The sequence below is a fragment of the Bombina bombina genome, chromosome 8 (assembly GCF_027579735.1).
Source record: "Bombina bombina isolate aBomBom1 chromosome 8, aBomBom1.pri, whole genome shotgun sequence".
NCBI classification, from domain to species: Eukaryota; Metazoa; Chordata; class Amphibia; order Anura; family Bombinatoridae; genus Bombina; species Bombina bombina.
This window is the reverse complement of record NC_069506.1, coordinates 205,475,435-205,489,261: the sequence shown is the minus strand read 5'-3', so window position 1 is coordinate 205,489,261 and position 13,827 is coordinate 205,475,435. Positions and strand designations below refer to the sequence as shown.

The 13,827-nt window shown below is 36.0% G+C and overlaps 1 protein-coding gene across 1 annotated transcript in view; it reads right to left on the bottom strand.

Annotated features, from left to right (window-relative positions):
- SHANK1 (SH3 and multiple ankyrin repeat domains 1) overlaps positions 1 to 13,827 on the bottom strand; it is a 639,575-nt gene that overhangs the window by 461,730 nt on the left and 164,018 nt on the right. Inside the window, 2 exon segments of the mRNA XM_053691067.1 lie at positions 8,951 to 9,017; positions 10,000 to 10,077. Of these exon segments, the coding sequence (XP_053547042.1) occupies positions 8,951 to 9,017; positions 10,000 to 10,077 (145 nt within the window).

Sequence of the window (13,827 nt, the reverse complement as noted above, 5' to 3'; positions counted from 1 at the left end):
AAAGAATATATCAAAACACAATTTTTCTTTCTCACTGTTTTATCAAAAATAAATAAGAATTTATGTTGAGTATTGAACAATTAACCACTTTTGATAAATAGTGAAATACCTGTATTAATGCCTTTAAAACTGTGAGTTGGGAAAAGTTGGGTGAGTTTAATTAAATTTGTTCATATCAAGTCTGACAAAATCCCAGCTTTCTACATAATTTGTCAGTAAAACAAATGGCCCATTTAAAGGCAACATAAAGTAAAAAATAAATGTTCATGGTTTAGATAAACAACTTTCCAATTTACTTCTATTATCTAATATGCTTTGTTCCTATGTTATCCTTTGTTGAAAATCAAAACTAGGTAGGCTCAGGAGCAGTGATGCCCCACTGGGAGTTAGTTGCGGATTGGTGGCTGCACATATATGCCTTTTGTCATTGGCTTATTGGCAGTGTTCTGCTAGTTCCCAGTTGTGCATTGCTGCTCCTTCAACAAAGGATACCAAGAGAATTAAGCAAAACCAATAATAGAAGTAAATTGGAAAGTTGTTTAAACTTGGATGCTCTGTATCTGTAAGAAAAAAATGTGGGTTTCATGTCCTTTTCATGGGACAGTGTACTATTGTGTTTTGTTTGCTCCCCTTTAATGTATTCCCATTGGTACATTTACCCGGTGAAATGCATTTGTTTACAAATAGCTAATTTTCATGTATTTTGTAAAAAGTGTTTTTTCCTGTTTATACTGAAAATTTTCAATACTGTAGTATCAGCTTTCAGTACATAAGTACTCGCAATAACAGGGATGAAACGAAACCTTGGCACTCCTGATGTTTCAGAACTACATTACCCATGATGCTTAGGCACTCTGAAGTCCAGTTGAGCATCATGGGAAATTTAGTTCTGAAACATCTGGAGGGCCAAGGTTCCCCATCCCTGCAATATAGAAAAGTTATGTAACCAAAAAAGTAGACATGTGGACAGGCAAAAAAAAATTGGCTTTTCTGAAAGATTTGATTCAGATTTTTTGGCCGATACGGGTCATCAGAATTTTGTTGATGGACATGTTAGGTTTGCCTGAATATTCGGATAATAAGTTTGTTCAAAACAAAATTTGTTCAATTTAATTAATGCCAAAGGGAAGCCCTCAAAACATTCATTTTAAACAACAAAATGACATTGCTATGAAATGCCCACATCTGAAAAATTCAGTGCTAACTGTGACACAAGAACACACAGGCACTCAGCAGTTTTTACAAAGAGAAGTCAAGCAATTAATTGGAATTAAAAGCATTTGGTAATTACGGGAATATAAATTATTCTCTAGTACTACCTTTTCCTACCACCCTGTCCCCCTGCACCTTCAAACCTTTCACTTCATACCAGCAAAATCTTTCTGTACCATCTTATTTTTTTATCCAACGCTTTCATTCTTTTTCAACTCTCACACTCAACTCTCACAACTCAATACTTACATTCCTTACGTTCTCACATGCCGGCATACAAGTTTGTAGTTAATAAAAATCCTTGGAGACTCAGACCAGAGAAAGGCAGGAGCAGGAGAGGGGGCAGCACCAGGCAGAAGACTTACTGAACTAGGTAGGCTCCCAGTACACAAATGCCAAAAATACCCCTCCACTGAGAAATTATTGTTATTGCTGTAATACCAAATGAAAAAGGTATATTACCAACTACTATGGTACTAGAGAGCCTGTGGCAAACTGCAAGGTACCACAGTGATACGATATATGTAATACAGATAGTATACTAGCAACTGTATAGGCAAAAGGCATGCACCACTGTGCAATACAGCCAACCGCTGAGAAATTATTGTTGTTGTTATATATAAAGCTAAGCTACTAACTATTATGGTGCTAGAGAGCCTATAGAAAACTGCCAGGAACCCATGGTGCCCCCACTGCAGTAACAAATATTGTTTCAATTAGTTAAGGGGTACACTGCTCTACAATATATATAATATAGATAGTATACTAGTAAAAATATAGGTAACAGGAATTCACTGTGTGCAATATAGTCAGCAACAGATACATTATTATTGTTATGATATATTTTACACCTAAATGAAAAGGTATGTACCATGATGCCATAGAGAGCTTGTAGCAAACTGCCAGGTACCCATGGTGCCCTCAGTGCAATAAAAAAAATAATATCATTTAGATGAGGGGTACACCGTAAATACAATATATGTAATACAGATAGTATGCTAGCAACTGTAAAGGCAACAGGCATGCACCACTGTGCAATATAGCCAGTCGCTGAGAAATTATTCTTATTGTTGTTATATATAAAGGTAAGCTACTAACTATTATGGTGCTAGAGAGCCTATAGAAAATTGCCAGGAACCCATGGTGCCCCCATTGCAGTAAAAAATAATAAGAAATAGCTGACAGAGGCACCCACAACTGCACTGTCCAAAAGCTGAAGTAAAAGTGATTAAAGGGACATTATGCACTAGATATTCTTTTGCATAAATGTTTTTTTTTATTTTAAATTAATAGTTTTGCTTATTTTAAAAAAACATTGCTCTGATTTTCAGACTCCTAACCAAGCCCCAAAGTTTTAGGAGAATACCAACATATACCTACTACAGCTTGCTTTTGTTTGTGTAAGGGGTAGTGTCTGCTATTTCCCACTTGCAGTGAGTGTTCCAGTAACCTTTTAAACAGAGCTAAGCTGGAAGATTCTAAGTAAGTTTTTAAACGGTTTTATACTGGATTTTTATATCAGTATCTGTGCATATTATTCTTTATAGTAATGTCTATTACATGTAGTTATATGAAAATTGGTGTATACTGTCCCTTTAAAGATAGCTGATGTTTGCTTAGAGATCCACCTCCCTTTGCTAGGTTAACAGTAGATTGGACAAGCCTTATGGCATGTAATGCCTGACTTGCTGTCTCTAACATCAATCATTTAGTAATGCTCTGTCAGGATTGGACAGGGGAAGTTCTACACATGAATGGTCAGACCCACTTTACATCACTGCAAATGAATGAGCTGATATGTCAAATGGTCTCAGCCTTCCCCCTTTCCTGTGTTCTCTGCCCTTCTTTTGTGGCGCTGAATGCAGCTAACAAACAAAAACATTTCAGTCCCCAATCTATTCATCTAGTTGTTATGCAGTCAAATGGGTCACAATTCATAAAAATAAGTATTTGTCCGAAGCCAAATACACATGTTTACAAAAAAAGTCCTAAAGAAATCAAACACAAAGTGGGAGGTGGGAGAGAACGGTACTAAAATGTATTTTTCAAATGTCCTCTCTCAGAGCCCAATAATCAAAAACTCACCAGCATGGAGAAAAATCGCACAAAATATATTGCACATTATATGGTAATATAGGAGTCTTTCCTTCACATCCAGAACCCTGTATAGCGAGATAAACATCTTTCAAGCTAAAATTTGTGTTTCTAAATGCTTGCTGGACCTTGCCATACTGACGAGACTTTTTAGCTCTTGCCCGAGTTTTGTCATTTGTGCATACAGTGAGAAATAAGATACAGATTGCTTTATGTATATATATATATATATATATATATATATATATATATATATATATATACACATATATATATATATATATATATATATATATATATATATATATATATATATATACATACAAGTAGAATCCTAGAAAAATTTCCAGGAAGCTCTGGGTCCACTAGCGCTCCAGATGAGGGAGTATAATAAATGAACCCTCAAATTATAAGAATAACAGATGATAAATTCTGTGTATGCAAATGGCTGCAGCTAACTTAAAACAAAGGGAGATTCTCTATATCACCCCTGTAAGTAAAAAATAAAAAAAAATAGAATAAAAGGTTTGCGCTGCCTTGCATATAAATACATGTAGATAAAAAATACAATTTATAAAAAATTACAATTTATAAAAATAGATAAACAGTGTGCAAATAATTACATAAAACACCACATATACTAAAAAATTAATTATCAATAAAAAATGATAAAAAAATAGAAAATAAAGAGTAAAAGGAAGTCCTTAAACACATAGGTAAAAGCACATAAAAAGTTCATATGAATCCAGATATTCTTAATTCATCCAATCCCCCTATGGGTGTGCACTTACTTGAATAAACCTCAATCTGTATGAGGTAAGTAAAGACGTAATCACTTGTCAATTCACACTCGGCTAGATTTAGAGTTCTGCGGCCAAAGGGATGCGTTAGCTACGCATGCTTTTTTTCTCCCGCACCTTTTAAATACCGCTGGTATTTAGAGTTCACAGAAGGGCTGCGTTAGGCTCCAAAAAGGGAGCGTATAGCATATTTACCGCCACTGCAACTCTCGATACCAGCGGTGCTTACGGACGCGGCCAGCTTAAAAAACGTGCTCGTGCACGATTCCCCCATAGGAAACAATGGGGCAGTTTGAGCTTAAAAAAACCTAACACCTGCAAAAAAGCAGCGTTCAGCTCCTAACGCAGCCCCATTGTTTCCTATGGGGAAACACTTCCTAAGTCTGCACCTAACACTCTAACATGTACCCCGATTCTAAACACCCCTAGCATTACACTTATTAACCCCTAATCTGCCGCCCCCGCTATCGCTGACCCCTGCATATTTTTTTAACCCCTAATCTGCCGCTCTGTACACTGCTGCAACCTACATTATACCTATGTACCCCTAATCTGCTGCCCCTAACACTGCCGACCCCTATATTATATTTATTAACCCCTACTCTGCCGCCCCCAACGTCGCCTCCACCTACCTACAATAATTAACCCCTAATCTGCAGACCGGATCTCACAGCTACTCTAATAAATGTATTAACCCCTAAAGCTAAGTCTAACCCTAACACTAACACCCCCCTAAGTTAAATATAATTTAAATCTAACGAAATAAATGAACTCTTATTAAATAAATTATTCCTATTTAAAGCTAAATACTTACCTGTAAAATAAATCCTAATATAGCTACAATATAAATTATAATTATATTGTAGCTATTTTAGGATTAATATTTATTTTACAGGCAACTTTGAAATTATTTTAACCAGGTACAATAGCTATTAAATAAACTATTTAATAGTTACCTAGTTAAAATAATTACAAAATTACCTGTAAAATAAATCCTAACCTAAGTTACAATTAAACCTAACACTACACTATCAATAAATTAATTAAATAAAATACCTACAATTAAATCTAACACTACACTATCAATAAATTAATTACTTGAAATACCTACAAATAAATACAATGAAATAAACTAACCAACGTACACAAAATAAAAAAGAACTAAGTTACAAAAAATAAAAAAATATTTACAAACATTAGAAAAATATTACAACAATTTTAAACTAATTACACCTACTCTAAGCCTCCTAATAAAATAACAAAGACCCCCAAAATAAAAAAATGCCCTACCCTATTCTAAAATTAAAATAGAAAAGCTCTTTTACCTTACCAGCCATGAAAAGGGCCCTTTGCTGGGCATGCCCCAAAGAATTCAGCTCTTTTGCCTGTAAAAAAAAACATACAATACCCCCCCAACATTACAACCCACCACCCACATACCCCTAATCTAACCCAAACCCCCCTTAAATAAATCTAACACTAAGCCCCTGAAGATCTCCCTACCTTGTCTTCACCACGCCGGGTTCAACGATCGATCCAGAAGAGCCTCCGATGTCTCGATCCAAGCCCAAGCGGGGGGCTGAAGATGTCCATGATCCGGCTGAAGTCTTCATCCAAGCGGGAGCTGAAGAGGTCCATGATCCGACTGAAGTCTTCTATCAAGCGGCATCTTCAATCTTCTTTCTTCCGGATCCATGTAGTTCATCCCGCCGACGCGGAACATCCATCTTCACCGACGACTTCCCGACGAATGACGGTTCCTTTAAGGGACGTCATCCAAGATTGAGCTCGCATTCTATTGGCTGATCGGAACAGCCAATAGAATGCGAGCTCAATCTGATTGGCTGATTGGATCAGCCAATCGGATTGAACTTGAATCTGATTGGCTGATTCCATCAGACAATCAGAATTTTCCTACCTTAATTCCGATTGGCTGATAGAATCCTATCAGCCAATCGGAATTCGACGGACGCCATCTTGGATGACGTCCCTTAAAGGAACCGTCATTCGTCGGCCAAGACTCTAAATACCGGCGTTAGAAAGATCCCATTGAAAAGATAGGATATGCAATTGGCGTAGGGGGATCTGCGGTATGGAAAAGTCGCGGCTGCAAAGTGAGCGTTAGACCCTTTAATGACTGACTCCAAATACCAGCGGGCGGTAAAAACCAGCGTTAGGACCCCCTAACGCTGGTTTTGACGGCTACCGCCAAACTCTAAATCTAGCCGACTGTCTGGAAAAGCCACTTGTATGGGGTGAGGCAGCACCTTTAAACCTTGGAGTATCCACCGGTAAAAAAACTTTCAAATCCTCTATCCTTGGAGTGAGGTAGAACTTCTCTTTTTCTAGGTTTCTTCCAATGTATTTTTGCTCTGCAAGTGACTATAACATTTTTTCCTCTATCAAAAAGGCGACATTCAATAATTGATGCTATTGATTATCAATTATTACATGTAATAAAATAATGACCAATAGCATCAATTATTGAATGTCGCCTTTTTGATAGAGGAAAAAATGTTATAGTCACTTGCAGAGCAAAAATATATTGGAAGAAACCTAGAAAAAGAGAAGTTCTACCTCACTCCAAGGATAGAGGATTTGAAAGTTTTTTTACCGGTGGATACTCCAAGGTTTAAAGGTGCTGCCTCACCCCATACAAGTGGCTTTTCCAGACAGTGTGAATTGACAAGTGATTACGTCTTTACTTACCTCATACAGATTGAGGTTTATTCAAGTAAGTGCACACCCATAGGGGGATCGGATGAATTAAGAATATCTGGATTCATATGAACTTTTTATGTGTTTTTACCTATGTGTTTAAGGACTTCCTTTTACTCTTTATTTTCCTTTTTTATTTATCAATTTTTTATTGATAATTAATTTTTTAGTATATGTGGTGTTTTATGTAATTATTTGCACACTGTTTATCTATTTTTATAAATTGTAATTTTTTATAAATTGTATTTTTTATCTACATGTATTTATATGCTAGGCAGCGCAAACCTTTTATTCTATTTTTTTGACACACACACATATATATATATATATATATATATATATATATAAAACTCAGCCCATTTGAATGGGTTGTGGTTTCAAACAACAGAAACAGCTATTTCATTTATATCAAAAATACGCTTAAAGGGGCAATTTCCGATACATTTTAAACTCAACCACTGATATAAAAAGCCACTGGAAACACATTTCTGTTGTAACCATTTTTATAGCACAGTGTCCCTAAAAAAGAGCCCAATTTTTCTGACTTCCCATCCACTTCAAATAACTTTAACATTTTGAAATTGACTATAAAACTAATTTTGTAGCCAGCACCCAAATGACACCCAAATACATGTATTTAAATTGAAATACAATAACATTTTGTAAAAAATACAATAATTATACAGGTGGCCCTCGTTTTACAACGGTTCAATTTACACCGTTTTAGAATAGCAACCTTTTTTCCAGTCATGTGACTGCTATTGAGAAGCAGTGCATTTATTAAAATAGCCAGTAGGTGGAGCTGTCCGCTTGTGTTGCAGAAAAGCCAAGCAAGCTGAAATTAATCAGTTTAACCAGACCTGAGCTATCGAGCAGATTTCAAAGGAACATGATCTTCCTTTCTATAAATCAGTCCAGATTGGAATGCATAGAAAGAACTGTTTGCAGAAAAATGCAAGTGAAGTCTGTGTTGTGTGATTATTTTATTAGGTTTATAATGCTGTTTAGCAAATGTTTTTGTTAATTTAACTTAGTTTAATTATATATTCTGTGTTGTGTGATTATTTTATTAGGTTTATAATGCTGTTTAGCATTTAAAGTCTTAATTGCAAAGCTTTAAAAATAATGTATTGGGTGTTACTTATGACAATTTTGAGAGGGGCCTGGAACCTATCTCCCTCACTTCCCATTGACTTACATTATAAACTGGGTTTCAATTTACAACGGTTTCGATTTACAACCATTCCTTCTGGAACCTAACCTAACAGGGCTACCTGTATTAAATTTAAAATATAATAATATCAAATTTTAAATAAAATGAAATATAATTACCAGCCTAATTACGTTTTAAATATTTAATTTCAATTTACTTTTATTTCATTCATAATTTAGCATTATTCAATTTTAGATATAATATTATTAATGTATTGTAATTCTTATAAGTGGAGCGATAATTTTTCGTGCACCCGCACCCCAATTTACGGACACACGATAAATAACCAGCCATTACAAGTGGCTGGTTATTGCTACTTAGCGCTCTGAAAATTAACCAGAGAAAATTTGCTTTTTTTTAAAAATTGCATGAAGCAGTTTGTAGGGGTCAAAGTTGGCGGGAGTGGGGTATTAGAAAAAGAATGGCACTGAAAAGTGCCTTTACATTGCGGTCTACGTAGACTGTGTGTTTTCTATAAATATAAGGTATATGTATTTGCTTATATACATATATATATTTATGTGTTAATATGTGTATGTACACATATTAACACCTAAATATGTATGTAAGTATCTATATATGTTTAGATTTGCTTCCCATCGCTGCACGACTCACCCCCTTTGCTGCACTAGGTGTCTGTCGGCATGAGAACGAGGCTCCCATTGGAGCCTATGGACACTCTTGTGAACGCAATGCTTCCGTACAATGCGAACACGAGTTCACATTTGCATTGCACCTCACTTGTAATACCAGTGCTCATTTCGAGTGTGCTGGATTTACTAAGTTAAGCGCAAATATCACTTTTGCAGAAGCGATATTTTGTGCTTAACTTGTAATCTGGCCCTCCATGTTTTCAGTGATCCCTATATCCCTACTGCTTAGAAGTGCTGGCTTAATTGAGTGATCTACTTACCAACATCACTATCTCTGTGGCTTTTTATTAATTCTCCCAATTCAAAGTTTCCCGAAATAACTGCTACCTGTGGACAGAATAACAAAACAAAATACAGATAGATGGGATTGCCAAATATGAATTATTAAAAAAAACAAATAGATCATCAAATGTGTGGGTAAGGAAAGAGCAATGGATAAGACAGAAATTGAGAAGGATGAATACATTTAGATTTTGGTAATAGAAGAACAGACAATAAAATGCATTAAATTGATATTTGCAAGTCTTCCAGTGTAAGCTCTTAAGCAGTGATAGCTTTTCTAAATTGAAGTGTGCACTGAATTGTGACAAAGCATCTTAAATTATGCACAACCTTATAGCCAGAGGCAGAAGAGGAGCATTAAAAATAAATATACAAAACAAATCCTATTTTCAAATTCAGATAAACTGTACTGTAGGTGAATGACAAACTTGGCCAGATATAGTGAGCCACTGATAACACAAATATCCGCAATTCTTGCAGTTACTTCCTGGTATATATAAATTGTTACCTGCATTGATTAACAAGTCGAAGAATTCTCCATTAGGACAAAGCTTTACAATTCTTATGTATCCTATACGGCAGGTTCATTACAATGGTGCAGTTACACCATGCTTTAGTGAAACAGCTGCTTAGGGTAACATAGACATTGGAGATATGGTTTACTGAAGTGTTCCTTCCATTCTTAGTAAGTCAAATAGAGTGTCATTAGCTATGATGACTGGCAAGACTCCAGCAGGATATTAGGTTCAGTCTAATGTTCTCTTGCCAAGTCCCTTGCAGTATAGTAGATTAAATAAATTCTGTAACTAGCCAAGAATCTGTACTATATCTATATCTCTACAGACACTAAGTAATCATGGGCATGTTCTGATCTAGTTTTTGTTGGCTAAATGCAATACCAGTCACAGCCACCAAGGGCCCCTGTTGTTTTACTTGAAGATCAAGCAATGTATTTACTAAAGAAACTGTTTATGTGCAGTGGCTTAGTGTGGATTCATTACATTTTGTTACCGGATAAAGTTCAAACCTGAAAGGGGGTCTGTCCACCATGGTTCTTTATGTCTTTCCTTGCTCCACGGTAGAGGAGAATCCGTGCGCTGCTTTCCTAATAGTTATAAGGACAAAGTATTAAATAAGAAACAATCATAATGATCAGTAAGGTGGCAAACATTTAACACATCATCAAAAAATAGTTTAATATATATTTTTTTTATTTTAATATTTTTACATTCCTGAACATAAGGAACAAACACCATAGGGATAATGTCATTGCAAACTCTCCCAGTCCTGCTCCTCCACATATGCATAATGTATGAAAACAATAGTCCTCTATCTTTAATTTGGACCCTTTTAGGGTCTTTTTATGATATTTATAATTGCACCAGCAGTTCTTGTGAATTGCTGGTGCAATACCACCTCCTGCAGATTCGCTAGCAGAGGGTGTCAATCAATTTGATCGGGTTGATTTCTGTCCGCCGCCTCAGAGCAGGCAGACAGGTTATGGAGCAGCGGTCTATACACACTTCTGTTTCCGGCGAGCCTGAAACACGGGCATCAAGCTCTGTACGGAGCTTGATAAATTGAACCCTTTGCCTTTAAATGTCTGTGTAGTGTGAGTCTACACTATTATGCTATGTGACTGTGCCTCTGTTTCCTTTGAGGACACTATCCATCTGCTGGATTACAGACTACACAGACAGTTAAAGGCAAAGGATGCCTTGGTCCAAATAAAAGAAAAAAGGACTATTGTTTTCATACACAGTGCACATAAGTATATTTGGTTTACTTTTATCACATTTGTTTACTTCTCACATTATTTTTGCTGTGATATTTATTTAGAGGTGCGACTTTTTCTTTTATTTAGAGGAAAAACATTTGGGGCCTGAAAAGATTGCAGTGTCTGTCGAGAAAAGTTCATTTCTGCATAAAAATGTAGGGACACTTTGCCGCAGAGCAAGCAAGCAGGTTACCAGAGTATTGCCGACCTACTGCTCCACCCACTAAGTTCTGCAAACAAAACACACCCATTTGATAGTAACAGTATAATTTAGACTTATCCATATCTGAGGAAAGGGAGTCCCCGAAACGTCACGCTTGTTCTATTCAATTTCACTTTAAAAAGACCAGAGAGTGCCTCCTTATTTCCTATATATATATATATATATATATATATATATATATATATATATATATATATATATATATATATATATAGATACATATATATATATATATATATATATATACATACAAACACCAAATGCTGGGCACAAGACGTAGCATTTTATATGGCTGTCTATTCAGAAGGGGGTTAATAAGTTAAACAATACAAAAAATATTTAGTTATACCATTTTAATTAGAGGTAAAGCTTCCTAGACAGGAGCGCAATCCTGCCAACCCTTTTGCAGTAATTTTTCATATTAGGTGACATCACAGTAAGAGGAATAGATGTCACAGGAAGTAAAGCAATATGCAAAAACAGACTTTTAAAAATGTTAAAGAATAAAAAGAATTCCTTTACTTTAGAATGTGTACCAGTAAACAGAAAACAGTCTGAATCATTAGTCAAAATGTATCAAAGTGTCTAATTGAAACAAACAATACATGCACACACATATTTACAAAACTTTTACTATTAACAGTCATTAATTCTTCTAAAAGACCATGAAAATTGAAGCATTGTTACACTATTGCAGTAAAGTTATAATGAAACATAATCCATCTCCTAATCAAGTATTTCAAACTTTCCAGCTCTTATATATTATCACTTCCTTATATATTACACTATTGCACGGCTCACCTGAGTGCTTAAAGACACACAGAACTGAAGTGACACTAAACTACCTTAGATCCACTGTCCTAATAGCAAGCAGCAATGCTTCCTAAGTTATCCTGGACTCCAAATGACACTCTGAGGGCAGAGGTGCAGAGAGGTGCTAGGTTGCAGTGTGTCAAACTACTATAAACAGGGGAAGAAACAAAGCAAACACTCACTGCAGCTGTGTGATTATGCACAGCACCGGACTGGGTGAGCTGTTGGGGGCAAATGGGTTTTTGTAATATTTAGTCTGATAGCAATTTTCATATTTTCACACTGTGTGTAGGAAGTGGTGTATGTTTAAATTGCATGCTAAAATCAGTAAGCTGCAGGCGATTCAGAGTGCTAAAATATCAAGATTACTGTAAGACTAAATAATGCAAAGATGCAAACAATAAATTATCTATAGTAATAACCAAGTAATCCCCCCTCTTTTACAACAAATCAGCACAGCTCCTTACCTAGTGTGGAGGAGCTGTTTGCAAGTGTTGTTTCATTTGATTTGTGTCAGTTTAAACATCAATCACCCAGAGAAGGTGCAGCAATGAGTCCCTGCCTAGACCTGCTCTGATTGGTCAAGCAGAGTACTTGCTACACGCACTGTCCCATTTGTAGCTACTCCCATTAACTTGTGTCACACATGTCCAAGCTCAACCTAGAGGGGACATTTTCAGGGACATTTCCAGGGACAAACAAAATTCAGGATCATACAAAAAATCCAGGGACTATTCCTGGAAATCAGGGACTGTTGGCAACTATGATTTCTGTCACGCCAGTCTTGCAATGCTCTCACCTGGTGAAATCTTCCAAAAAAAGGGGTCTGACCTTCACTGTACAGACAAGTGGTGTTGTGCCTTCTATAGAAAAGTATAGGGCTCTGTGCTTCAGAACATTCCAAGTACATCGCCAATGAATGCGAATGTTGAAGGGGCACATTTTCAAAACAAGTTTAAACATTATATAATGTGCATTTCATAAATCTAAAAATGTTTTGTAATAGTATGAATAATATGTATGCAAACTAAGTTTCACAGCAAATGCCATCTATTTCTTATAGTTGCTCATTTCTCCAATGAAAGAGGGGCAAGACATGTATGTGTGAAAATCTTCATCTAAGCTAGTGTGTATTGTTTAGTACATTAGAACATACCTACAAAATGTTCTCATTGTTAAACAAGTTATTCACATGGAAAGACCATAGAACACCTAGAAATTGTGGGTATATCGTAAATTTGTATATAATGGTAAGTGCACTCTTTCTTGTTACTATATATATATATATAAGTGTGTGTGTGTTACCTTTGGACAAACAGCTTAGAATACAAAAGGGACAGCATGTCAGGAGGAGCCGTAGATGTTGCATATCTAGACTTTCGCAAAGCATTTGACACTTTCCCACACAACAAACTTATTCATAAAATGTATTGCCTTGGAGTAGATGCTAAGGTTGTAAAGTGGGTAGATTGCTTGCTTAAGTATAGAAGGCAGAGTGTTTCGTTTCTAGTGGTGTTCCCAAGGGTCAGTTCTTGGGCCTGTTTAGTTTAAGATGTTCATAAGTGATATTGGAAGTGGGCTTTAGGGGAAGGTTTGCTTGTCTGCTGATGATACAAAAATTTGTAACAGAATTGATGTTCCTGGAGGGGTTGATCAAATGAATGATATTAAAAAACTAGAGGACTGGGCAAATAAAGGGGATCTGAAATTTAATATTACCAAGAGCAAAATTATGCATATAGGATCAAAAAACCCAAAGGCCAATTATTGTCTGGTGGAAGCTGAAAGCATTTTCCACAAAAAAAAACAAATGCCAAAACAAGGGGTCACAATCTTAAGTTAGAGGGTAGCAGATTCAGGAGAAATGTGAGAAAGCATTTTTTCTCCGAAAGGGTGGTGGATACATGGAACAAACTTCCATTTGAGGTGTGACTTTTTCTTTTATTTAAAGGAAAAACATTTGGGGCCTGAAAAGATTGCAGTGTCTGTCGAGAAAAGTTCATTTCTGCATAAAAATTTTGGAACACTTTGCAGCAGAGCAA